At 42.5% G+C, this 27,634-nt stretch overlaps 1 protein-coding gene across 1 annotated transcript; it reads right to left on the bottom strand.

The window, feature by feature from the left end:
• Nucleotides 1-207: 207 nt before the first annotated feature.
• chd1 (chromodomain helicase DNA binding protein 1) lies at nucleotides 208-21,101 on the bottom strand. The gene is made up of 35 exons (XM_069677170.1): nucleotides 20,760-21,101; nucleotides 18,767-18,884; nucleotides 18,022-18,229; nucleotides 17,105-17,239; nucleotides 16,772-16,968; nucleotides 16,360-16,634; nucleotides 16,049-16,274; nucleotides 13,975-14,075; nucleotides 13,691-13,869; nucleotides 13,226-13,350; nucleotides 12,892-13,108; nucleotides 12,706-12,795; nucleotides 12,389-12,579; nucleotides 11,309-11,497; nucleotides 11,039-11,201; nucleotides 10,271-10,423; nucleotides 10,082-10,153; nucleotides 9,850-9,999; nucleotides 8,882-9,030; nucleotides 8,674-8,770; nucleotides 8,502-8,597; nucleotides 8,233-8,409; nucleotides 7,976-8,136; nucleotides 7,844-7,885; nucleotides 7,632-7,765; nucleotides 6,432-6,570; nucleotides 6,197-6,347; nucleotides 4,591-4,713; nucleotides 4,355-4,498; nucleotides 3,975-4,268; nucleotides 3,733-3,867; nucleotides 3,432-3,610; nucleotides 2,413-2,564; nucleotides 2,037-2,328; nucleotides 208-1,674 (listed from the first exon to the last, which is right to left on the bottom strand). The coding sequence occupies exons 2-35, from the start codon at nucleotides 18,817-18,819 to the stop codon at nucleotides 1,392-1,394; spliced, it is 5,472 nt and encodes a 1,823-aa protein (XP_069533271.1). The 5' UTR covers nucleotides 18,820-18,884; nucleotides 20,760-21,101; the 3' UTR covers nucleotides 208-1,391.
• Between the last annotated feature and the right edge of the window lie 6,533 nt (nucleotides 21,102-27,634).

Below are 27,634 nucleotides of genomic sequence, written 5' to 3'. Positions count from 1 at the left end.
AACTGTAATAAATGAATGATCTCTGGAATGAGGTGAAAACACATCATCGTACACACAGAGGATGAAGAGAGAGACAGTATCTGCAGTAACCTTGTGCATCACCAGTCTGAGTCGGGTTGTCGTGGTGACACGTCTCGCGTCCGCTCGAAACGTTTGATTGGTTGAGAACAGAAGACAACAGTGTGTGTGAGAGAGTTGGTACGAGTGAGTACAGTGATTGATTTTTAATGGCTTCATAAACAACTATATAAAACAGTTCATAAAAATTCATGCACTTTCAGTGTAAATTCATTTTCAAATATAGAGGAAATTTATGTACAACAGTGTGAACCATAACAGTGACTTCATTCAGTTGGGTTGGTTCACCACAAATATACTTGGCTGCATAGAAACATTGACATTATTATTGCCTACGTAGAAAATCAAACGAAAGGTCGAGAAAGAAAAGATGTAAAAAGTCTATTTTTAAGATCTAACAGGTGTTTCTACGGAGAGAAACCAGACGGTGATTTAAAGAGTCCGCTCCTTCCAGCTCACTGATTCCACAACCGGAGACAAAAGAACTAAGCTCTAGTGAGTAAAACTGAGTAAGAACTTTCCCTTTACCAAAAGTTACATTCTGAAAGCATTAACAAAAGAACTATTGTACAGAAACTCACTCGGAGAACGACGAAAAAGCCTGAGTCGATGGGGAAAGTAGAGTCATAATAAATCCCAAAAGCCTGAGGAAAAAAGACCACTGATTTACTATTTTACAAAAATTTACAACAGCATTATTGAAGGAAAAAAACATGATACAAGTCGCTCTAAAAAAAAATCCAGGTTATTTTTTTACATCTAAGATATGTTATTAAATAATTCACACCAGGTGGAAACAGAAACCTGCAGAGGAAATGAGAAATGCTGTAAATGAGGTACTTAAGGTGGCTTCACCTTTACATCAACCTGTTCTGTGATTCTTGTGACGTCTCGTCGAGTTAACACTTAAATAAGGTAGCATGATAGAGAGACAGACGGACAGACGAACATAGAGAAACAGTCATACAGGATCCAGTGTCGACGGGAATATGAGGCAGCACTCAGGGTCAACTGTGTCCAGAGTTAAAAAAAGTTTATAAAAATAACAAAAATCGCGCCGCGTGCTGCCGAGCCGACACGCCGCCGCAGCTTAAACTCTTAAATAGAAAAATAGGATTCTTTAATCTGCTGCCTGGTTGGAGCTGCTCCCCGGCGCTCGTCCTCCAGGTTCCCGAGGTGATGCGCAGCTGAAGCGGAGGAGCCGTGCTGATGTGACGGCTGCACGAGCTTCAAACAGCTGCAGGTTCAGTCCCTGTAAGGCATCTCGCTGTGTGTGAGTCTATGGCTGCTACACGCAGACCCGGCAGCTCCTGTTATGTCTTGCGGCTGCTCCAGATCTGCTCCGGTGTGCTCTTGTGGTCCGACGAGTAGTCGAAGGGCGAGCGGTGACCCAGCGGGGAGCGGGAGTCGTAGGGGGAGCGCTGGTCTCGGGGGGAGCGCGGCCCGCTGGCCGAGGCTCGCTGCTCGTTCTGCCAGTCCGAGTGGTAGCGGTAGGAGGAGCGGTGGTCTGAGTGGGAATGATCCTTCATGTCCGGCCGGTGGTCTCTGCTGGAGCGGAACTCCTCCAGCTTCCTGTGCTTACTGTCGTTGTAGTATCTGCACACACACGCGCACACACACACACACACACACACACAAAGAATCAACATGAGCGACAAGGTGAGATAAGATAAGAAAACTTCTGATACAGAAGCTCGTGTGATTCTGTACCAACTAAATTGGTTTTTAGACGACCAAAGATTTTAAATGGATTTCTGTATTTGGTCGATGACAGACGACAGGAAGTGGAGCGAAGAGCAGCTACAAAAAATGCTGAATCATGTGATCAAAAGTGCTTTTACTTTAAGTAAATGAAACTTAAGCCAGACCTGAACCGTATCCTAATATTAAGCCAAGCTCCATTGTTTAAATGCAGCGGTGCTAACAGGCCTGAAGCTGATAAAGAACCAGTCCCTCACCTGTCCTGTCTGTCTCTGTCCCGGTCCCTGCTGTCCGGTCTGTCCCTGCTGTCCGGTCTGTAGTGGTCTCTGTCTCGGTGGTCTTTTCCGTTGCTGAAGGAGGAGTACGGTCTCTTCCTGGACTCTCCTCCTCCTCCTCCTCCTCCGGACGTCTTCCTGTGGGACTCGGAGGAGTGTCTCTCCTTGCTGCTGCTGCTCTCGTGGTACCGCCCTGACGGCTGATGTCTGTCCGAGCTGCAGCTGTCTCTGCTGCTCTCGTCCTGGTGAGAGTTGTCCTTCAGCCTCTCGATGTCTGAGGACAAAAGGCCCAAATTTAAATCAGAGAAACCATCCTCGTGTTTATTCTCCGGGTAAAGCAGGAGGAGGCCGAGCGTACCTGCGTGTTTGTAGCCGTGTGTGTTCAGACCTCTAGTGTTCTGCTCCATCGCCTGGGCGTTCTCCTGTCTCTTCTTGATTGCATGTTTGTACAGTTTGTGAAGTTTTCTGGCGTCGAACTCGGTGAACTTAGAGACAAATATCCACAGGTTTCTGTAAGAGACAAACACCATCAGATCCACATACAGAACACATTCATAGTTACACAGTGACCCGGGTTAAACTGGGTATTTCTGTTGTTTATTATCAATATTTTTTAAGTTTTGATTATGCTACAAGTTCAAAGAGTCTCCTGATAATGACTGAAACCTGACAGTACATTAGCTAAACTTTAGAGTTTAAGTTTAACCCAAAAAACTGAAGTTGTCTGTCGTCTGTATTCTCCAATTAAAACAGGTGTAACAGAAACGACCTGAGCAGCTTCTCCTGTATTTCTGACACTCTTCAGCGACACAGGATGACAGGAGACGCTGAAAACTAGCGATCGTTCACAAGTTGTTTATCAAGAGCTGAATATCCCAGAGGTCTCCTCCTCTCAAAAACAAACAAACCAGACAATCAATCCTGGTAAAAACACATAAAATAGCTCCATGCTCAAAGTTTCTCTGACGGTCTTCAGTGGGATGACTGGAGGTTCTCAGACATCCAGGTCATGCTGGTTTTAAGGTTTGTCCCAAAGGCAGCTGGACTTGGTTGAAGCTCTCATCCAAAAAGCTTCAGAGGCTTTGGGGCGGCAAATTTAGGTCACGAGCTGACTGAGATATTTCTCTTTAAATTACAAAGCTCAAAAACTGACCAACATCTGTAAAGTGCAGTCGATGTGACGTGCACGGACATAAAGTCATCGCTGAAATGTTTTAATGACCTCTGTGCAGAAGTGCAGACGGCTGTCCTGATTGGTTCTGCTGTTACATGTGTCCATATCCAAAGTTTATAATCTTCATTGATATAAATGTTGATGATAAACCTGCATAAAGAAAGTTTAACTGAGGGTCAGTGTGGAACAGAGAGTGTACTCACTTCCTCCACTGTTTGATCAGGTCGGGGTTTGAGTACTCCTTCAGACACTCGGTGATGTGGTCTCCGATCTTTATGAGGCACTGTCTCGTGTGTTCCAGCTGCTCGCGCTCCGACAGTCCTTTCTCCGGCCTGTCCAGCTGCTTCAGAGCCGCTTTCACCGGCCGCATGCGCTCCTTACACTGAAACAGACAAACACGAGTGTTGAGCCTGGATCTGGTCCTGGTCTGATGCTAACAACAGCTGTTTAAAATCCTGCTGGCCGTTTGCTAACATTAACCCTTAACATGTGAGTGGACCGTACCACGCTGAAGGTCCTCTGGTCCAGCTCCTCAGACTCCTCAGAGATGGGCACGTTCTCTCCGCTCGCCGTGATGTGAACCGGCCCGTCAGGCGCTTTCTTCGTCCGTTCTCGTACCTCCGTCTTCACGTCATTCTGCTGGAAAAGATTCAAGGATTAATTATCTTCTTTTTACACTGACTGCCTTTTTCAGCATCATTATAAGTTAAATGTAATGAATAATTAATGTAGATGTTTTATTTCACCTTCTCCGAGCTCTCCTCTTGTTTGTGAATCGTCTCCAGAGGCTTCGTTTCTTTCCTCTCCTTTGGCTCCTTCTCCTTAATGTCCCAAGTGTCCTCCTTCTTCTCCTTTTTGATTTCTTTTTTGATCTCTTTTCCCTTGACCTCCCGCTCCCCCGACGAAGAAACTTCCTCCTCCTCCGGCTCGTCATCGTCCTCATCGTTGTCGTCTTCCTCCTCCTCCTCGTCCTCCTCCTCCTTCACAGTCACCCTGTCAGCTCGGCCCCGCCTGTTCAGCGGCTTCACTGGTGTCACGGCCTGTAAAGGTCGAAGCAGATGACTGAGTATCTGCAAACTAATAATAGGACTCATTCACGTCATGCCCAAGAAGAACAGAAGCGTACCTTTTCCTCCTCGACTTCATCCTCTTCGTCCGACCTCTTGTCCGATGAGGGTTCTGAGGACGTGCTCTTTATCACCTCGTCTGTCTTTGTCGGCTTCAGAGTTTTGCTCTTTTTACTTCTTGGTTTCCTCTTCCGTGAATTTGCCTGCGCACAAAGAGGTTAGTTAGATTTAGCTGGACGTGCATTTAAATCAAACATTCAGAGGCCTTCACATGAAGGATCCCTGTGCGACTTACCGTCCCCGCTTGTTTCTGTGCTTCCCTCTTGGCCAGGTCTTTGCTCAGCAGCTTGATGAGGTAGTCCGCTCGGGTCTGCAGCTGTTTGGCCTGAGGCTTCTTGTCGGGGTCGTCTGGTAGGAGCTGATCGACAACAGACACAACATGAAATGGACCATTTTTCAACTAAGAAGACAGAGCGAAGACAGAATTTACAGTCGACCGGCAATAATAAAGACTGCTGCTCTACTGCTTTGACACTGAAAATGTTTTTACTTACTGCTTCACATCCCTAACGTCTGCACAGCCTCAGCAAGTCAGTAAACCACATTAAAAGAAGTAAGGGCTTCAAATGATGTTGTGATCAAAAATACAGAAAACGATCACGTACGATTTTCTGTTAGCATCTGTTAGCTAACACTGTTAGCATTTTTAAGACCATCTTTCTTCTGACATTACCCTCTGTGACACCGTGTTTCTTGGCTGCTTCACATTTGTTTAATGACTCCGCTGCACTGATAACAATTATCTTAAAATTAGCATCATAACTCCGCCTCCGTTGTCGGTTAACTTGGCCGACTTTTAAGTCACGGTTTCTGTTGTGAATGTATGTCGGCATTTAAAAGTCTGGACACCGGATATAAGACGATCCCAAGGGGCAAAAACCCACGTCTTATATTCTGACCAATATGAACATTGCTTCAAATCGTTTCCAAATGTAGAAACATGAACTTAAGTTGTTATCTTACTCATCACTCTAAAAGGTTCATTTTAAACATTTCAAGTTTTTGAGATATTCTCATTTTTGTGTCAAAAGTGTTTTTGTGCCTATGTTGGTATTTTTGTTTATTGTGACCTAATCTTGAAATACATTCAAATGTTTTATATCCCTAAAATCTGTGCGACCTAAAGGTTATGTCGGAGCCAAATGAGGGCTCTCTGTTTAACCAGTTCAGTGTCGTTCTTTGAGTGTACTTTGGGTGTTGCTAAGGTTACGAGGTTACGGCCTGCGTCAGGCCTGTGAGCCCGACAGGCAAACAGTTGTTTTGACCGCCGAAGTGCGAGCGTTGTTGTCAACGTCAGTGTTGAAACATTTTAAAGCATTAGTGCCAGGTGCCGGGTAACAGGTGTTATGCTGTGAGACTCAGAACTCGAGAAAAATTCGGAAAATAAGATCAAATGAACTAAAACAAGGCGAGGTGCAAACTTTGAAATGCCGAATATTTCCCAGTGAATATCACATAGTGTATTTGCTTGAAATGCTCATCCCTCAGAGTCACTTGGATTCATGAATCGGTTGATGAAAGAATTTTTTCTCTGCAATCAAGTCTGCCGATGTTTAACAACAACAACAACAACAACAACAACAACAACAACAACAACAACAAACACATCTGGTTGTCTGCAAACGACGGCAAAGAGCATCAGCCAGGTCAACCCAGGTCACCTCAGCAGCTCAGTAAAGACTGACCTCCTTTCACAGGTCATGTACGTTAGGCTCTTACAAATAAGTCATTTGACCAGTTTGAACAGATCGCTGCCTTACAGGGGTCGTTTGAAGATAAGAGAATACACTGGATCCTCTGAGATCACACAGAGATCAGTTACGTGCTGTGCCTGAACTCACCTTGTGTGTGAGATTGAGGTCCGGATCCATCTTGATCATCTCCCAGCTGCCGTAACCGTACTCATAGATTCCTATGAGGAGGCTGGAGTCGTCCTCCTTCCCCCAGTCGATGTCAAAGTGTGCTGCCTTCGAGTGGCATGGAATCATATACCTAATCAAATACACACAGTTAAAGTCCAGACAGACAGACATATTTGGTCATGTTATAATAAGGGAAGGTTATAGGAGGGCTTACTTCTTCCTCTCCTCGGGGTCCGCAGGAATGGCCTTGTGCAGCGGAGCCAGCTCTTCCTCGTGGGAGATGACGAGCTTGGCGTTCACCTGGACTCCAGAGATTCTGAATGTGGGACCTTTTACCTTCCCTCGTCTGCCTCCTGATGATCACACAAGCAGAAAAATACGTGTTATTAGCCATTGAATCCCAGGAGAGACTCCAAATCCTCTGATCTTTAGGGGGAATAACAACAAAGGAGAACTAATGCCGTGTCAGATAAAAAGCGCCACAAGCTTTCTCTGATTGCGAAGATCATTTGTGTTTATTCACGCTGGTTAAACACAACCTGATAATATTGGCTTTTCCAGATAAGTCATAAAAGCAAAGCAAACATCTCCTGTAGTCACACACCGCTCAGGTAACCCCCCCCTCCTCCTCCTGAGCTGTGTCTGATGAACTCTCCTGCTGCTTCCAGCTCCTTCAGGCTGACCAGTGCCCAGTGTGATGAGCTGTGAGCTCGGATCAGTACCAGGATTTCTCTGATGGACACCAACTACCGGCGTTCTGTTTCAGCTGTGGAGCGCCTGTCCATCTGTCTCCGCTGAGTGGCAGTTTCACTGTATCTAGCAAGTCACAGGTGGGCCGAGATCTGTCTCACTACAGCGCTATGAAGCCACAACAAACAGATGTTACTGAGATTTAATGACAATAAACAGGCTGAGAGGATGCTGAGAGAACTACATCAGGAGGCAGGTTAGTAAAGAGGCTGAGTTCATGCTGTGTCGGGTCTGTCTGTGAGACGACAAGAAGACTGCTTTAAAATGACTGTTTTTTGAATGGAGTTTGGTTTGTGAATTTCTGATGAACGTAGGACACCAGGGAAACCTTAGCTTTGCAAAACAGCCTCACACCAATTTCTGATTGAACTTGAGAAGTGTTTGTGTGCCACATTATTTGCGTTGCATTGAGTGAAATTGTATATTTGCACTGACTTCGTCTGTAATCGCAACATGCAAATAATGTGCTTCCCTTTAGGAGTTGACTAAAAATTAGAGCACCAGCTTCTTCATGGACTAACTGTGGCGGTTCTCTTTCTTCACGTGAACCGCAGATTTAACGTATACGATTTAAAAATAAAACTATAAAGTAAACCATGGAGGGACAAGTCAGTTTTCTTCAGCTGATGGAATCTGGAAGAGGTACGAAGGTCTGTTTGCTTACCTGAGTTCTTCTCTGGTCCACAGGGGTTTTCTCGTAGTGTCCTTACGCAGCCGTTATGAACCGTCTCTGCCAGACGTTTGAGGTCATGTTCGGATTTATCCACCAGTTCAGCATCCCGAGCGATAGCGTCCAACCTGAGGGAAGAGGACAGATGTTTAGGACACTGTGCGGCATGTTGCTGTTCTTAAAGTGAAGTCAGAAAATCAGCTCACCTTTCCAGTGGTCCTCCAAACTTTTTGTAACTCTTGACAAACCTGGAAAAAGTTCACAGAGGCGTTAACGGGAACATGTGAGGATTACACGATGAACAGCCGAACTCAGGAATCAGATGTTGATGTATTCACCTTCGGATCTCAGCATCACTGAAGCCCTTGATATTTTCTCGTGGAATGGTTCGTGGACGTCCTCGTTTCTTTGGCCTCTTTCGGTCTGACGGCGAGTCGCTGTCGGAGCCGGAGTACCTCCTGTTCCTGCTCTGTCGACCCCCGCTGGTGTTAAAGCTTATCTGTGAGCACAAAGCATGAAAAACAATCATCTGCAAGTTCCTAAAGATGAAGATAACACAGATAACACTTCCTCCATTATGTCTGGCAGGATGTACCTGTTTGGCACAGTTCCTCATGCGCGGCAGCATGTAGATTTCCTCCAGCTCCTTCTGCCTCTCCTCCTCCTCCATCCTCCTCCGCTGCTCCTCAGGAATGATGTCGTCCCAGCTCCTCTGACTGCGCTCAGAGTCGATGTCTATCTCCTCTTCCTCCATCATGGAGAAGTTGGCCACCTGCACAGATCACGTCCACAAATAAGTTAAATATGAATGCTAACTTATGTTGTTAAAACAGTTTGTGAAACCAGAAGCAGATGTATGTTGACCTTAAACTGAGACAGGAGCTCTTCTCCCACTGTGGATGGCCCGGGGTCGTTTTCTCTCGTCTCCGCTCTTTTGAGGATCTCGTCGATGTCCATTTCCTACGGAGCAGGAACATGGCCATGAGACGCTGCTTCAATACATTTCAGGAAAAATAAAAATGTACAATCTACATACCTGAGGCTCCTGCTCCTCCCCCTCCAGCTCTTTAAAAAGCTCCTCGGCACCAAACTTCAGGATGGCAGACAGCTCCTCTTTGTTGAACGGCGCTGAACTGTTAGTGAGACAACACAACCAAGTTAGACAACAACAACAAACAAAGTGATAAACAAGAACAGGGAGGAAGGAGTGAACAACAAGGAGTCAAGTGATTAGTGTTTCTTGCCTGGAGGGGGCAGCACCCGTGTGGAGGACCGTCTTCCCCGTGGTGTCCATCCTCTGAATAACCAGGTGGTCCAGGACCATTTTCTTCTTCGCCCTCTCGATGATCTCCTCCTCTACGGAGCCCCTCGTCACCAGACGGTAGATGTTCACCTGAAAGTTCACAAACATAAAGAAGCACGTTTAAACTCTGGCAGCAGCACGATTCTTGTCCAGTTGATGATCTGTGAGGAGCGAGTCCCTATGTAAGCGACTTTGAGTCGACCTCTGCTGCTCAACATTTCAGTGGGAAATCATACAAATATGTCACATGATTTCACCTACAATAAATTATGTCTCTACAGAATTCAACACAGTATAGTAACATGATGTCGGATCCACAGACGCAAAGTCATCTACAATTTGTTAAATCAAGTTTAAGCTCAAACAAGTTAAACTTCTTGACACCAGAGGGATTTAAACTATAGCTTCTTCACTCCACTAGATGGTGCTGAATATGTTTCTCTGTGGGGTCAGCAGAGGTCACGGGAAGCTGGATTGACAGTAAAATTTCCTTTTAACATTAGTTTACTTTCAGCGGCTGACGGGGCTGCTCGCTGTTTTTGTACGAGCTGCGTTGCCCTAAATACCTGTCTTAGCACAGTAGGTAACACACATTTGCATCCAGTTGACTTGGACTATGTAGTCTGTAACACACACTCAGTTTGTCAGGTGTAAAGAGCATCTGTCCTCAGAGCCTGGAGCCAAACTCAGACTCGTTAGATCTTCTACTTCAGAGCTGTTTCTGCACAGTTTCAGTGTTCTGTCGATCGACTTTAAGGCTTTTATTGTGAAGGACCTCCGGCGTCCTGCAGCCACAGTCGGCATCATGCCAGCTTACACTTGTAGAAGTTCAGAGAACAGCGGGCACACGGGCACGAAAACACAACAACGAACAGAGAAACCAATTGCTGTCTGACAGCAGGTGCTCACCTGTCTCTTCTGTCCGATCCTGTGCGCTCTGGCCTGAGCCTGCAGATCGTTCTGAGGGTTCCAGTCGGAGTCAAAGATGACGACGGTGTCAGCCGAGGCCAGATTGATACCCAGACCGCCCGCACGTGTTGATAACAGGAAGCAGAAGTCCTGGGAACACGAGTGGAGGTTTACTTTATGTTACAGTTCAGGTTTATTCAGATGAAGATGCATTCAGTGAAGTGAAACTCACCTCTGAGCCCTCAGCGTTAAAATGATCCAACGCCTGCTTCCTCATCTCCCCTTTGATGGAGCCGTCTAATCTCTGCATTTCAGATGGAGTAAGTTACAACACATGCACGTCATACTGTCTGTGTGGCTTGAACAAGTGCTCTGTGGGACACATCTGTGTTGTATGTTTGTACAGTGAAAGTGTCTGTACCTGAAAGAGGAACTGCCGGCTCTTCAGGTATTCAGCCAGGATATCCAGCATCCGAACCATCTGGGAGAAGATGAGGACTCTGTGCCCTCGCTCCTTCAGACGCACCAACAGTTTGTCCAACAGAACCAGCTTCCCGCTGCTGCGGATCAGTTGCTGGAGGAGGAAAGAAGGCAAACAATAACTGCTCTGTCCTCTCTATGAAGTTTATATTTCCTCATTTGTTTCACTGCTAAAACAAACCACAACAACGGAGAGAGTTGTTAGAACCATGTTTCTGTCAGAATCAACCTTTGAGGATGAAAATGTTTTAACGTTTGGTGGATTTCAGCCGGCGTCAGTCAAACATCCACAAACAAACATCATCAACTGACAAAGAATGTAATCAAAATGATAAATGACAAATTAAAAGGTTTAAATGAACAGAAACTTCACCAGTGAGACTGAACTGAGGCCGATCAGTAGACTGTGTTTACGATTAGCACGTAAACGAATACAGCGCTAGTAGTTATGCTGCATAGCATCATGTTTCCTTTAACGTTTCCCATCTGAACTACCTCACACTGACCTTTGTTGGGTCCTTAGCGGTACAACCACAAAGGCTAAAGCTGACCTGACTAACCATTGTCCCAATCGAGTTTTACACTGACAGACAGAGACTCCTCCCTTTAGAAGTTTGTTGGAAATCAAAGATAAAGTTGTAGTTTTATACAAAACCTGATTTAAGTCTTCAATCAATGTGTTGCAACCAAACTGAAGAAGCAAACGTACCTGTAAGGCTTCGGCTCTGTTGAAGAACTCGTTGTCCTCTGGAGGTTTGATCAGGTAACAGTGGTTACAACACTTCTTTAGCTCCATCATGATGTTCAGGAAACCCGACGTGCTGCCTTTGGTACCTTTACTCAGAGCCTTGTAGTTCCTGGTCAGGATCCATCTGATCAACCAAACATGTACATTAGTTACAGAGCACTTTAAAGGGTTTGAGGATGATAAAGGAACTCGCAGTATCCCTTTCATTAAAAGGTGGATGTCAGCTCTTACTTGTAATACTGTTTCTGGATAGCACTCATCTCCACTCGGAGGATCTGCTCCACTTTGGCAGGAAGTGATTTCTCCACGTCTTTCTTGACTCGACGCAGCAGGAAAGGCTCGAGCTCTTTGTGCAGACTCGTGTAGCCCGAGTCTCTGCCTTTACCGTGCTCCTCCTCGAACATCTCCCAAGAGTGAAACCTTGAGCAGAGACGAAAGATGAATCACATCAGTGGGGGAAGCGACACTAAACCTGGTTTCATCATTTTACTTTGGTACGAACGGTCTCAGGGGTTTCTTTGTAAGGTTCGGATTTATCTCACATTGTTACACTGCTGTGTTTCAGGTTTATGTTTCTTTCATTACAAAACAAGTTAGCTTCAGACTTTATACTACGACAGAGCATCCCCGGTCTGCCATGTCACATGAGCTGTCCTACAATAAAACAATAATAAACAAATTCATGTCCTTCATCACATGACCCGTTAAAATGAAGCATTATTTACTGGTGACATTCATGTTGCACGTCTTGGTTTCTCCTGTTCTCAGATTGCTTCATTTGAATATTTGAGGCATTAACCATTAAAGCTCTCCGGTATTTTGAAAGATAACAGGAAAGGCTAAATATATATTTTATGACAGATTGTGTGAGAGGAAGTATTTCTAAGGAGTGTAAAAAGTTAGAGCATGCTCCATCCTGCTCGACGTTTGCTCCAGTGCTGTGAGAAACGTGGTGAGAAATCTGAGCAGAGCGGGGTGAGTACGGAAGGATCGAGGGGGTGGAGGTAACAAACACCTCCATTAGGAGCAGGAATTCTCAACACTGCGCTCACATGCTCCGCTGTGTAGCAAAGAAACATCTGGAGACACTTAATACAACAAATCTAGAAGTATTCCCTGAGACCTGTTAACACACTTTGATGTGCAACACTGTTGAGTTTTCTTCTTAAACAGCAAGCTGACGAGCAGCGTTTAACTTCGGGTTTAAAGTCGGCTGCACAACATCAAAGTTTTCTGTGTTTGCTTTGTTGCAATTGTAATGACATCAAGCAGTAGTGAACACACAAACGTCTATGTTACTGTGTGACCTACTTCTCAGGCATGATGAAGTGCAGCAGGGACCAGAGCTCCTTCAGGGAGTTCTGCAGAGGCGTTCCTGTGATCAGGAGCCTGTGATTGGACTTGAAGTCGATCATGGTCTTGTAGAGGAGGGAGTCGTCATTCTTCAGTCGGTGCGCCTCATCCACACCGATGAACGCCCAGTTCACGTTACCCAGAAACGACTGGAGAAAGACACATTGGTTACAGGTTTATAACGAGCAAACATCACACTACACGGCTTTAGAAGTGACCTTTAAGACATCATGTCTACCATAAAACACGACCCATGATGAGGAGAAGTGACTGACCTTGTCCTTGAGAAGAATCTCGTATGTTGTGAGGAGGATGTTGAATTTCAGTCTCTTGTTGTGGACATGCATCCACTCATGTGTCCTGATCTATTGAAGGACAACAGCAGAGAAGGACATTAACACAGAGACTTGGCGGCTTGCATCCATACAGCGTTTGTGTCACACATGTGTGAACCAGCGTACCATGTTCCTGCTGCTGATGTCTCCCAGATAGACCACGACGTTCATCTGAGGGGCCCACAGCTGGATTTCTCTCTGCCAGGAGGTGAGCGTGGAGAGAGGCACGACCAGCAGGAAGGGCCCGTACAGCTGGTGATCGTTGAACATGTAGTTGAGGAAGCTGATGGTCTGGATGGTCTTCCCTAAACCCATCTCATCAGCGAGGATGCAACTGTTGCCTCTATGAGAGGAGAACAACAGGAAAAGTTCATACTGTGCCCGCTGGATACGTCACATTTACACCTCAGGTGTGGAGACTTTTTGGAGAATGAAAGCTGAAGGTTTGCTGGAGTCTTACTTGCACCAGGAGTGGGCCATCCAGTTCAAACTGTCCAGCTGGTAGTCTCGGAGCTCCAGCCCGTCTCCTCCGATGTACGTCGGCTGCTTCTTCATGGGCACAAACCTCGGCCTCTGTTTCAGCACCTAGAGGAAAGAACAAGAACAGGTGAGGAAGTGTTTGATCTTTCATCCGGTTGCAAGTCTGTTGATTAGTTGTAAAACGTTTGGAGACCAGTGAGCTGCAGGGAGACGGTTGTTTGTTATTTGCTCACGTTTCTAAATTCCGTAATGTTTTAAATATGTTGTCTTCGTCCAAACGTGCTTTTATTGTAATTTATTTACAATTTATTTTCAAAGCTTTATTGACTTGAAAGCCTTCAGCTTAGGTTGCACCGAGTGTAGTTGTAGGCAGCGGTGGACTATTTCTATCCCAGAGTTAAGTATGAACCGACACACGGACAGCTGAGAGTTGTCTTTGCGTTACCTTGCAGTCTCTGAATGGAATGGTCTTCGACTGGTTTCTGCTCATGTAGTCGTCGATGCATTTCTGGAACTTCTTGGAAATCAGAGCGCCGTCCTCCCAGCTGCACTCGGAGTACGGTAAACCCTGCCACTTACACAGGTAGTCTGGGTAACCTGCCGCTGACTTCTGGTTTGAATGCCCTGCTCAAGAGGAAATCAGAGAGAACGGTTTAGTTACACAAATCCAGTGGCATCAAATATATAATCAGGGTTAACTGTGAGGTAATAAGAGTGTAGAAGGGGCACCTATGATTCGTTCTACGAGCTGGTACTGAGAGTGCAGATCATCCATCAGTTCCTCTTGACAATTAAAATACTCGATATCTTCCGGTGAAGCTGCCTTTAACCTGCAGAGAAAAAGAAGAGAAGAAGAAGAGCTTCAGACAGCGACCGACAGCTTGTGTTCCTGGTGTTTTTCAGAAGGTTGTACGACAGAGCTGTTTGCTCTGTGGTTTCATGTCTCTATACCTACACGATGGTCACACCTACATAACTTAGGGGACTGTTTTTCTGATGCTCAGGAGACGATACAGGAACAAATATGATTTAAACTTTAACCAATGAAGGGAAACAAAATCAGCATCAGTCAATAGGGGCAGAGGGTACAGAGGGTTAAAGAGTTCTTGTATGCTGTCAGAAGCTTCGACTGCCAGTGACACTAAATATCAACATGGGGCATAAAATGCTGCTGATAGAAACAAACAACAACCAGAAGAAAACCGGTGGATTCTTCACTCTGTCTGCTCCCTTACAGCTGCTGAAGCATGACTTAACATAAGAAGGCGAAGGTCAGGAAAATGTTTAAATAGAGTGCAATCTATTTGCCAACAGCAGAAACAGCATAACTGTCAGCTGACAAAACAAACAATGTGGGCCTGCAAGGCAGAAGCCCTGGTAGCAACGGATTTGATGTATCTGCAGGCTAAGGCTAACTGTCAACCGATGTGCAGACTCTGTGCAGCCAAGGTGTATGCAGACTAGGCTTGCCACAGAAGGGTTACCGGTGTTACACAGTGTTCAGGCACCCACCGACTGCATAACTCCCCCACCGCCCCCACCATCGGTTTGCCTTTTTGGGCGTATAGAAGTATGAATATACGAGGAGCCTCGTTCGCCTTCATTAGACTTTAAAAACATCATATAATAAAAACCGTGATGCAGACTCGCAGCGCTGAGAGGGGGAGAGCATGAGCGCAGCGGGTGAAGTGATGACGTGATATACAGCTTAGTTTGATCATGACGCCTGATGCTCCTCTACAGCTCTGTGTGAGACATATGAAGTACACAGCAGACTGGAGTCTCTGTTAGCGGTGTGTGATTAACACACAGATCCACATTATTAAACGCCTGTGTCCTCCCCGCGCTGTGTTATTATAAACTATGATAAACTGATCGTAGGTCACTGCTCGTGTCATTCACAGCATGTGGAGACGGAGTGTATACTTTAAAGTAACTGCGTGGAAATACGGACAGATCGCGACTTTATTGAGCCAGGCACAGAGCGTGACAAACACAGATCTGTGTTATATCTGCTCGCCTCCCAACGTCTGTTGTTGGAAAAAAAATGTTAATACAGATTTTTGCCGTCGATTACCACGGCACATGAAGCTGGGAAGCATTCGGGCCAGCCCTAAAGCGCTCTACAACCGTCATCAATTACTTTTTTGTTTAGTTTTTTATGCCTGGTGTAATCGGTAACACCGGTGTTTTCTGCGTTTATTAACCGGTGGGAAAGTTTCCCCAGCGTGGCATCCCTAATGCAGACGTGGTAGTAACCTAACAGCACGCCATCCTGGCTCCTAAACAGAATAATATATATATATTGATAATAGAACTGCTATTAAACACAAACAGGCAATCAATTAACAGCTGAGCACCATCGACATGTGACACAACAAGTGAGTGAGGAAAGAACAAAAGGCTGTCTCATAAATTCAGTTTCTAAATCCAGCCTTTTTCCTGTTCTCTATTAAGAATAGGTTATTAAAAGTTATCCATAATTATTTATATCGACTATAATGAGAATTTAATTGTGATGTTTTTGCAGCTTTATCTGGTTTCTTATCTGGTTTAAATGAACAAAAACAGATCAGCTCAGACGAATGAAGAGCTGTTTCATTTAGGTCTATGCATGAGGATAGAAATTGATACGTTGATGCACTGTGTAAGTATGGATAAGGTCAGGATGGCTGTAACTATGTCATGTGGTTGTCATCTTGTTTGTCCAGGTTGTCTTTAAGGGTTCATAGTTTTCAGTTTTCAGTGTCTGTGAGTAAAACTTTAAGAATAAGTTTGAAAAGAACATCCAGAAAGCCCTCACCATTTCTTCTTCTCCTGGTCCTTCTTCTTGAAATTGTCCAGTTTCTTCATGCCCTTGACGTTCTGTAACTTGAGCGTCTCCTCTGTCTCCCAGGTGTTGTGGATATGAGCCCAGTTCTTCCACTTGATCAAATACTGGATATCACCGGCCTCTTTGTTGGAATTGAAGTTGGTGTTTGGGTCCCCGTCTGCTTCTACAGCGTATACAGTGGTTACACTTCCTGTTGCTGTAAAGAAAAAGAGGAACAGGATTTAACATTTTGGATACCTGACTAAAGTCCAAGAGGATGACATCAGTAGCATCACACTGACCTCTTTTCCGTCCTATCCTGCTGTCCATCACTCTCTCCAGTGTTTCAAACTCGTCTTCCTCAGGCTGCGGTACGTCTTCGCCCAAAACTTCCACCAGGTCATCTGAGTCGGTCTTCAGCTCCTCGTCCTCTTTGTAGCTGATGTTGACCGTGGCCTGCCGCCGTGGACCCGCGGCTGCCACCTTCTTGTAGTTCCCATCCTCGTCGTCAGAGGACGAACACTTTTGGGTTTTCTTCTTCTGGTTGCTGCTTTTCTTCCCATTTCGAAAATTCATCCTGAGACGAACAGAAAGTGAAAAGGTTATGTAAGTGCTGGGTTAGACATAAGCCGATCGTTTATTCCACTAAAAATCAAAGATCTCATGAAAAATACCTAAACAGGTGAGATGAATGACATTAAAGAGTCCACTTACTTGGTTGGAGGCTTTTTGCTTTTGATTTTGTGACTGGGCTCATAGTCTGACGCTGTTTCGTCACTGTTTTCCTCTGCTGATGAGTCTGATCCAGAACCGCTCCCGGATCCAGAACCCGATCCAGAGTCAGAGGATCCTGAATTTCGTCTCCTTTTGGATCCACTCGATGAGTCAGAATCATCGCTACTCGACGAGTCCTGGAAAAGATTTTCATCAAAGACAAAATGCTTCAGAGAATAATCACAATATTCAGTTTCTAATGACGTCCCTGAAAAGTCTTAAAATAGTTTAAAAGCACAGAAAAGGAGGGACGGAGATCAGCTGGAGACGGACCTCATCTGATCCACTGTTGGAGGAGCTTTGTCTCTGCTGCTGCTGCTGCTGCTGCTGCTGCTGCTGCTGAAGCTGCTGTTTCCTGAGCATAGCAGATCTTTGCACTGCGAGGATACTTGGGTTGGACTTCCAGAACTGCAAACAATGAGTATAGTGGAAGATTAGTCAAAAATATGTGAACATGTTTAATAAGCTTTCACGTGACAAGAGTTGATCACGCAGTTTAACACCCAAGAAGACTGTGTGCCACCAGCAGGGCTCTGGAAATGTGTCAAACTAGGTAAAAGGTCAAACCATCTGAACTCTGAGGAGGGCATGTCACAGTTTGGAAAATCAATGATTCAATTTTAAGATCACAATTTAATTTATTTTTATAATTTACACATTTGTAAGCACTGACAGCTGTGCCAGTGGCTTTATTTACATGCAGTGATTTTCCAACGTTGTTCTGATTATGAGAATATTCAGAGCTCGATAAGAATCGTTATTATTCAGCTTATTTCTCAGGAACATATGCCAAAACCAGGAGGTTACTTCACATGATAAGACAGATGTAAAAACAAAACAAGGGCTTAAAGCAATAAGCATGTCAGTTACAGCAAGCAGAGCAGAGACATAAATAAACTAGAGCATGTAAACATCATATTCTGCTTGGTTTTATAAATGTAGAAATGTTTATGGCACAATACTTCAGTTTAAAGTCTTTTAAGCAGATGCCTGCATGGGAAAGACGCGGATGTAGAGTTCCTTCAAAGATGCCACAAAATACTGAGTCTATAATAAAAATATTCTTCTTGCATCGTTAAGAACTTTGATGCTGATTCTCTAAAAGCAGCTTCAACAGAGTCAACATATTATTATCAAATATGTTATTCTCAGAAAGATGGCATTTTCCCAGCATTGATAAGTTAATTTACCTCAGCTCCGTCAATGTTTGACTTATTTGGCGGTTCCATCTTCTCCTTGGATTTCTCGTTGTCAGAGTCTGACTGGCTGCCGGAGTCTGAGCCACTACCTGAGTCACTGCTCCCTGATTGGCTGCTGCTGCTGGAGGAGCTGGAACTGGAGCCTGAGCCGGACCCTGATGCTGAGCCCGATCCAGAACCGGATTCATCATCAGAATTACTGTAATATTTCAAGAGACAATCACAACAAAAAACACATTTGTGCATTAGTGATTTGAATACCAACGATCCACAAATATTATCATCATGTAAAATTTGGTACCCAAAATAATCTCTTTTCAATACCTCTCTCTGCACGATAAATCAATCATGTGGTGAAGGTGTTTAGCCTTCATTAAACTCCATTCAGGCCTTTTGCACATATAAACATACTGACACATACACTTACAGCACTGCCAAATAATTTATACCAATTTGACAACTGCTGTAATGCAGCTAGAGCGCGCCCTGAGTAGAGGGTATGTCCAGCAAACAGTTTATCACTGCATAGCTTTTACCGATCAAATGTAATGTGACAAAGCAATGTATCAGCCAATGAGTAGTTTGTAAGTTAAACAGTTGAATAACAAGTTACCCAACCCACATGCACAGTCATGAAGAGCTACGCTTTTATCAGCTGTATCACCTGAGATGACACTACAGGAGCTCAAAGTAAACCACTCTAGTGGACTTTTGTAAAAGCTAGTTTTTCATGTACCTTGATTCTCCGCTGCTGTTGCTTACACTTTCATCCTCACTGCGTCCAGCCATGTTGAAGTCCAAAAATATAGACTTCCCCCTAACAGACCTGTAGTTTAATCGTTGACGTGGCTAACCTGTAAGAGAATATAATATTAGTAATCAAAAAATAATAATTATCAGTATTGTCCCCAAATGTGTAAATTTAACTTAGGCTTCAAAGAATGGTTAAAATACAAAGCAGTGATCAATACATAAAAAAAATAGCAAAACATGCACAGTTCAGACAATAACCAACATGGTTCCAGCGTGAATAGTACTTTGTGTCTTTGTGGTACCAAATACTTCTGTAGATGTTCTGTGTTGTTTCACTGGCTCATTAGCATCTTCCCAAGGGCAGGTTTATTTAACTCTTTAAAAAGGGGTTGAAATGGAAAAGACACGATTCATCTGGCATTTTATTTCACCTGCATTTTAAATATACAAATCCAGGTTGTTCCTGCTCTTTTCCAATAGTATTATTAGACATAAACACGTATGAAGAACATTAAAAATACTGTCTGGAAAACCCTGAACAATGCCTTCAGAACAAGTTATTAACATTCCCATAATTGGATGTATAAACAAGGTGTAATAAAGTTGTGATAGTTAAAATCCTGCATAACATGGCAATAATAATACACCGCAGGGACAAATCCTCATGCTTACAATTTAAATTCCAAATTGCAGCTCTGTAAAACTTCCCTGACCAGCTGTAACCCCTGCATCAAAGTGAACTGTCCTTGTAGAGCTGTCAATAGATTTTAGCAAAGACCTTTTGTTGAACATGTGAACAATGTGACAACAATGTGAACATTTAGAGCTTCGATTTTAGCTCTGGTAGGGGTTAAATGTCTCTGTATAACACAAAAACACTTATTTCAATGAATTTCTCAAGTTAAAAGCTGATCAGAACAGCCCGAGTTGTGCGGATGGTTGTAGCTACATGTAACTTCAGTTGTATTTGTTCCCTCAGCAGTGCGGCCTATCAGGCCTGTGCAGCACAGCGTGTTTTTACATTCATATAAAACTCCGTGGGCGCTATAAAAGCTAAACAAGTACTTTGACCTCAGCCAAGGCTAAAAACTACCCATAGTTAACACTCTTAAACCAAACTTGGTGTCATTTTAGCCTCATTGTGGCTAAAGTGTAGCTTCTAGCCAAGTAGCTAACACCGGCTAATAACGCATTAGCAATTGGCGGGGTACGTTAGCAGTAATGTATGCAGGCACAGCCAACCCGCCAGACAGTATTTCATCCTCAAATTCAATCTGATATCCAGAAACAGTCATTATCGTATCGCTACCACCAGTTTTTTATGCCGCCCACTTTATTGCTACACTCTGACTGTCTCTTATGAAACGTTGAAACCATTTACTGTTTGCTAACTCGTATGTGTTATGCTAGTATTTTGATTTTCTGTTTGAAAAGTATAACACTTCTAAAACAATAAAAGCTGCATTTAGGGTTATATTTTCTAATATTTGCGGCATCCATATGTGTCAAACGATAAATGAAGTGACATTTTTTAATTGACCATCAACGTGGGTTCGATAAACATGAAGTGATCGTCCAGCGTTTACTGAGGTTGTCAAGGAAAGTGGCGTTAGCTCACGTTATGAAGCACGAGGCTAGCACGAGAGCTAACAAAATGACAAAACTTTACGCTAGTTCACGTTAGCAGGGAACCGCTGGAATGTTAGCTTTCCTGTTATAGTCGATACTCGGCCTTTAACACCCAGCCGTATTTTACTATGCAAATGTCTGTCTAAGTAGTGAACCACGGAAGAGAGCTAAACGTAATTGGTATTCACTATTAAACCCAGAAACACAAATGAGCTAACCTAACTTCAACCTCTTCCATCTTGTTTTCATTCGCCGCTCACTTCTCGCGGCTTTTACCGCATCAACATGCAGCGTTAGCTTACTTTCCAGCTGAACTAGGAGATAAGTAACTCAGCAGTGTAAGTTACCTGGAAAACTCCAATGAAATTGTTGTCTTAATCCACCTTCCCGGGGCTCCGTTCTTCTTTTATTTCAACAGTGAGCTAGCAGCCGCTGATAGCTAACGCTACAGCACGCTAGCTGGCTAGCTAGCTAGCTATCCCCCAGTCAGGGAGAGCAGCCCCGAACGATTCAGTTCTGTAACACTGTTATAGTGCTGGTTTTCCTCTCCCTCCAAAAATCAAATAAGTCCCCTTTTCCGTATGAGATGTAAGCAAAGTTTAGTGCTCCACGGTCAGCTGTGATTGCAGAAAGCTGGCATTTCAGTCCAGGCTCTTCCGACAACCGGCCTCCGCCATGACGCCGTAGGGTTCACTTCTCTAGGAAACCCCGGACAGTGACGTCACGACTATGCTCCTCTATACTCTGCAACAGCAGCAAACATCTGGCAGTAAGTATTTTTAGACTACTACAATTTATTCAGAACAACAGAAATATACACTTATTTGTTGACTTTATCTCTGAATAATCGGGCTGTGAAATTTGCAGTGGGGAGAGGTGAATTGCTCAACTGTTGATTATTAATGCTAGCTTCTTTATGTAGAATTTATAGGTTTGAACTGATTTAAAGATCTGTTTAGGAGAATGAAACATACAAACACAAGGCTAAAGATTTGATAAAAAATAAATCAAGTGGAGTCAACAGTAAGAAAACACATATTTTATTTGGAACAGCAATGAGACACAGTGAAAGAAATACATTTTACTCTAATTGACATGGTTATTGTGTCGTTCTGTCATGGCATGAAAGGGTGTATTTTATTCATTTTTATGTTTTTACAATAAATACATGTTTAGTAAAAGTTTGTTGCATTGCAGATTTTCTATTTTTTTCCTATTCTATTTTTTCAGTCACTCACTGAAAAATAGAGACTAAAAATCAACTGTAACAGTTAACAACAACAACAATTATAATGATAATGATGATAATAAACGTTTAACCTTTAAACTCAAGGTAGGCTTATGTTCTACAAAATTCACTACCTGCTGTTGATAAATATAACTAATTAGATAAATGATACTGTTATATAGATATATATTAACCCTATATTATACTATTATTTTTTAATCCATATTTTAGAATACTGCCCTTTATAGAAACAAAAGGCAAAAGTAAATTCGTAAATTTAAATGTATTTCTAATGTTTAAGGCAACCCTGACAGCTGACTTCTTCTATTTAAAAAAATATTGTGCACTAAATGTCATAATGTAATCAACCCTTATTGGTACATGTTATAAGCAGACAGATAAAAGTTTAATATATACAAATTTGGTTGGTCTTGTACATATTCTCTCTGATCTTCAGTGAGGTGAGCAGAACTACAAATCAAAGAAACCGCAGTATTATGTGCGTGTTGAAATCAACAGTAGCAGCAGCGCCATCTGCTGTAGATATGTGCTCAGCGCAGGATAAAACAGACCTTCCTTTTAATATTATATACATTATATTATTAACACATATTTTCTGATATTTTAACACAGTTGATTTATAATGGACATGTAACCAATAGACCATATGTTTACGCCTAATTAAATCATAACTACAGGGGGATTTATTTCATTGGCTGGCTGATTGAGCTCGTTTTCCGTGGACCAATAGGAAGTGACCCAGGAAGCTCTTCTTCTTCTGCATCCATAAACATGTTAAAGCGGTCGTGATGGGATGCTGCTGCAGAGAAGCAGAGCTGTGAGAGGATCCTCCGTCCTGTTCACAGAATCAGCGCTCACACAGTAATAACAATGGGCTGACCGGAGAGACCGACGGGTTATAACCAGACTGCAGCCACAGAGGGTGAGTATTTAAAGATTTATTTGACCACATAATTCTGACAGTTTAATTTATGTGCATGCATAACATATCGTTTTCTTAGCAGTTAAAATAACGCAGCTGCATGAAGGGTGTTAAAGAGACGACTTATGTTTGCTGAGAGTCCAGCAGAGAAATTCAACGACGTAGTTCATGCGGAGGAAATAATGAGACAAAGCAGGGATCAGACCGTCCTGCAAAGATACTCCATAAACATATATACATATATATTTATATGTACATACAGTCAGTGGCTACTTCAATCTAACGTGGTCTAATAAAACATCTCTGCCAATAATTCTGCCTGTACAGTTATAATAATAATAATATTAACTTCATCTTTATCATTGAGGTTGTAGTTTGCAGTGCTCTTAATATTTTGTCCACAGAATCAGCATGCATGAGAGGAGCAGATTATAAGAGAGATTATGGTTAGGTTGGGTCTTTTTGGTGCATTGGGTCAACAGACTCAGGTCCATATATATTGTCAAAGGGCAATATATCATTTACAAAATAAAGTGTGTATTCAATTTCTAGATCCCTGCCAGTGTATACCACTCGTTCTACCAGATGCAATTTAATCAATCATCAAATTTTATTCATGTAGGGATGCACTACAAATCATCTGACAAAATAATGTTAATTAGGATAAATAGACTAATATTTAATAATACAATGAACAAAAGTTACCATAATAGACAGCAATATATAACATAATATAAATTCATATTATATATAATACAAGCAGTAGAATAGAATTATGAAAAACACACAATAAACTGATTACAGTAAACCAGCAAAATGTCACAAAAAGGATACAATAAATCATGTTGATATTTAAAATAAGTATAACTAATACATTCAGCAAAATGCAAAGGTCAAAGGTTCACTCAACTTATATAATAACCGAACCTTTTTATCTCTTTATACAGTTTTAATGTTTTAAGTTTAGAATTTGAGGTTCATGTGTCGGGAAACCTTCGTTAAAAGATAATGAATTATAATCTGCTACAGTTTAAGTTTTACATCAAAAATGCAAAACTTGAAAACTTAATAAATGGCCCAAATTTTGAAGATTTTTAGCGGTCTAAAGATGTGAAGTTTTAAACGTTTCACAAGAAAACTAAATATTATTAATGCAGATGTGTTTTTGTGATCTGATCTTTTTTTTTTTATCAACTTGTGATGACTCAGATTTTTGGGGACTCGTGAGCCACTGCACAGTTCATGGTTGGTTCAGCTGATTAAGTTGGATGTTTGTAATTTTGAGTAAAATAGGTTTAAAGGAGGAGAAACTGCATGTTGCTGTCAGGTTGTTACTGTAGTTACACATGTCTAACACTCACAGTGGCACAGTGGCAGATAAGAGGTTCATTTGGTATTAAAGACGCATCCCCAACATCTGAGCCGCAAACTGGCTTAATTATTGTCGTTAAAGTGAAACGGAGAGAAAACGTTGTTCAGGATGTTTTTAATCAGAGTTCAGAAACTGTCTGCAAACTTTCTTTGACACCTCTGTGTTTGTAATCTTACATGTGCTCTGATTTACCCCTTTGATATTAATTTATTTAACCTTTTTGTTTGACCACCCTTTTTTATTTCTTTTACTCACGTGCATTTTTTCATTTTTTCCATTTGGCTTTTCATATAATTCCCACGGAAATGAAAACATATCCATACGTTTCTTTATTCCTGATGACAGTTGACATGACATGATCAGTGCAGAACTGTCTGTAAAAAAGTTTGAATGCAATAAAATGTGAGCAGTGAAACAGTTTTTTGTCATTTTTAATTTGTCACCTCTTTCTTTTGTCTCTTTTCATGAAATATTTTCAAAGCTTTTTAAAGGTATTTTTATGTATTTTGGGGACCAAAGGCCGGCAGCCAAAAAACAGGCTGTGATGGCTGCAACATGAATAATTGTATGCCTCAAATGTCATGTTTCATCAGAACTATTTAAAACACAAAAGTCACACAATAGTCACAAAGTCCCCTTCTTGTTAAAGAGGAAAGATGCTTTCTGTAAACCACAAACAGACATACATCGCTCTCTTGAAAGCCACCAGACTCCATTGATAAAAAACACTAATTATGGCAGAACCGCAGTGTTGCTGGTCTACTGCTGTATCTAATAGTAAGTTTGTTTATCTTATTGTATGACTTTTTTTAAGTGGTTAGTTTCGATTCAAAATAATATTTGTATAACATAAAATAAGGCAAAAAACGTAATCGATTTAGGCAGTAGTAGAGCAGCAGCTCCTGTGTTCAGCACTGTAAAATCACAGTTTTTCTGAATGGAGTCTGGTGTGTGTGCAGAGAGCGATGTAACGTCTGTGTGTGGTTAAAACAATCATCTTCCTCTGTAACAAAAAGGTCTATCTCTGTAGGGATCCTTTCTGTCATGTTGTCACACACTTAGAATAACACTCTGAGCCTGTCAGTGGAAACAACAAGAACTTTTAGTGGACGACCTTTGACCCATCAAGGATTATGTTGCAGCCATTACAGCTTGTTTCACTGCTGCAGGATGAACACATCTACTGGAGACATTAGAAAACGAAGTAGATATTTATAATTTAGACCCCAAAATATGTAAAAATAGGGCCCACGTTAAAACATATTAGAATTACCCGTTAATCTTGTCTTTTTGTTCTCCTGTACAGCTTTTATGTTGTGATATTTGTCATGTTTTATGTTTGCAACGGCATCAAACCTGAACTCCAGTGTTAAAAACAGATTGTGTGGTCAGAGAATGTGTTGAGAACCTGCTCCTGAAAATGAAAGGACCATGAGAAACTAAATAAACAGTGAACAGCGATAAGTGAAGTGTGCAGCATTAACACGTTGATGAGGAGAAGAGGAAATGTCATGCACACATTTGAGAAACATTTCTTGAAAAAGAAACTTGATAAAAGCAATAAGAGAACATTATTACAACTCCCAAAGACATGAACTGTGTTTACACACACGTATTCCCTGTGCAGCTCTGTGGAGCATCATGCTGAGCCTCTCTGTAGTATCTTGATTTCCTTTAGTATAATTTTATACCAGCGATGATCATCCTTCACAGCTGTTCTCACACCAGGTTCATTGTAGAAAGTTTTCCTCTTTATTGTGATTGCACTGTTGTTCCACAAGGTGGCGCCAGAAGGAGTACAATAATGGGTACATGTGATCCTCCAGTAGTATCATTCTTTTTTACCAACCAAACTTGTGTGGGAATAACAAAAAATACATCTGAACATAAAAACCCACGACTGTTTGCTGAAAGTTAAACTAGTCCTGACAATTAATCAACAAACAATAACAAACTATCTCTTCTAACTCCCTCCAAACCAATTTATAACACAGGCCTACCCAACCTACCCAAACACAGGGCTTGCTGGTCGACTGCTGCCACAAATGGTTAATTTGTTTGAGTTATGTACTAATTTGGGGTTTCATATGGTTGGTTAGCAGCCACCATATATATGTAACACACACACACACACACACACACATACACACACACACACACACACACACACACACACACACACACACACACACACACACACACACACACACACCAACAAACCAACCAGCACTTGTATGCTGCAGATAAAATCACTAGTTTTGTCAATGGAGTCTGGTCACAAGTTTCAGCGTATTCTGTCACTTTATTTTTCAGGCTACACGCTGCATTTCCACACTTTTCTATTGTTTCTGAGTTTATGCATTTAGAAGACAGACAGTTATTCATAATTATGTTCTTCAGTCACTCAAACAACTTTATTAATTCCTCTGGGGACGACTGGTTTGGAGGCCAACATAGAGGCCACAGATACAGGGGCCTAACCGTTACCGTAGCCATCACAACCACATGCTACAAGCTAACCCTTAACCAAACCTGCCCTATCCTTAACATTTACCCTTCAAACCAGGTTTTAACCCTCAGATAATCCTTTATGGAAGTGACAGCCAGATAAAATGTCCTCATGTTAAAAAAGTCTCGTCCTTGTGACCGTTCATAGCCAGAGAACGATTTTGATTCTCAGAAGACCTTTGAGGCCACGCTTTAACAGAGGAAGTGAAGACGGCTCACTTCCTTCGGTGAGGCCGGAGCTGTTTGACACAGTTAAAGTGTCAGAACAAAGAGCACCGCGGGTAAAGCAGGGGAGACTTTCCACTCTCTAAACTCTGAGCCTGTGCAGCCTCTGTAGTTCGAAATGTCACCGTGTGTCACAATCTCTTTTCTGTCTGTACAACGCTCTGCTGCTCCGCTTTGCACTCAACACAGATCGCTGCAGCACGCTCAGAAACATGATGGTGGATCCAAACTTAAACAGCTGTCCATAACACATAAAATTAATCAGGAAAAGATCGAAGCATTTCCCGAAGAAAGGAAGATATGTGCAAATCACAGGAAAACCTACCAGGACCTTACTGTGTTGTAATTATAGATGTTATAGGAGCGACTGGAGGCTTTAAAACAATTCTACATTTGCAGTTCAGTCACTAAAAATACAAAAATGTGCCTCAAACTGCAGCTAAAGAAGGGATGTTAATATATGAATGAAATGTCCCAGAGCAGCTTTAAATAGCTGCTAACTGTAAGCACTAAAACAAGGTGCCGGGCTCTTAACCTGAACATCTAACCTGAACCATAAAACTGTGCGTTCACCTCCACCTGTCCTTCTGACAACAAGATGAAACACCCACACAGTCTGCATGCTGCAGGCACAGGGAATACACTTCACGTTTACACGGTCATGTCTCAGTCTGATTTCACTGAAACTCATGTTTTAGGACAGAATCAGTCAGCAGACGTCTGCAGCGTCAAGTCAAACTTTATTTATACAGCACATTTCATACACAGGGCAACACAATGTGCTTCACATGAAGTGAAAGGCAAACACAACATTATCACAAAAGTTCATTATCAAAATTCAGAGCACAGAGTACAAAATGAAGTAAATAAAAAGTTTCAATATCACAACACTTATACACTCTCTCCCTCTCCCTCTCCCAAGCACACACACACATCACACACACAG

The sequence above is a fragment of the Semicossyphus pulcher genome, unplaced genomic scaffold (genome assembly GCF_022749685.1).
Source record: "Semicossyphus pulcher isolate SPU_LCO1_2020_fin unplaced genomic scaffold, fSemPul1.0.p SCAF_28, whole genome shotgun sequence".
Lineage (NCBI taxonomy): Eukaryota > Metazoa > Chordata > Actinopteri > Labriformes > Labridae > Semicossyphus > Semicossyphus pulcher.
The sequence above is the reverse complement of the archived record's forward strand: the minus strand, read 5'-3'. Positions and strand labels throughout refer to the sequence as shown.

Bases quoted from the DNA above. Each gene is read 5' to 3' on its own strand.
- chd1 (XM_069677170.1), bottom strand. From the start codon at position 18,819: ATGGCTGGACGCAGTGAGGATGAAAGTGTAAGCAACAGCAGCGGAGAA. The intron at 16,969-17,104 runs GTCCGTCTCCAG...AATCTTTTCCAG, and splicing joins CCAACAGTGGATCAGATGAG to GACTCGTCGAGTAGCGATGA. The intron at 16,635-16,771 runs GTAAGTGGACTC...TGTTCGTCTCAG, and splicing joins AGCAAAAAGCCTCCAACCAA to GATGAATTTTCGAAATGGGA.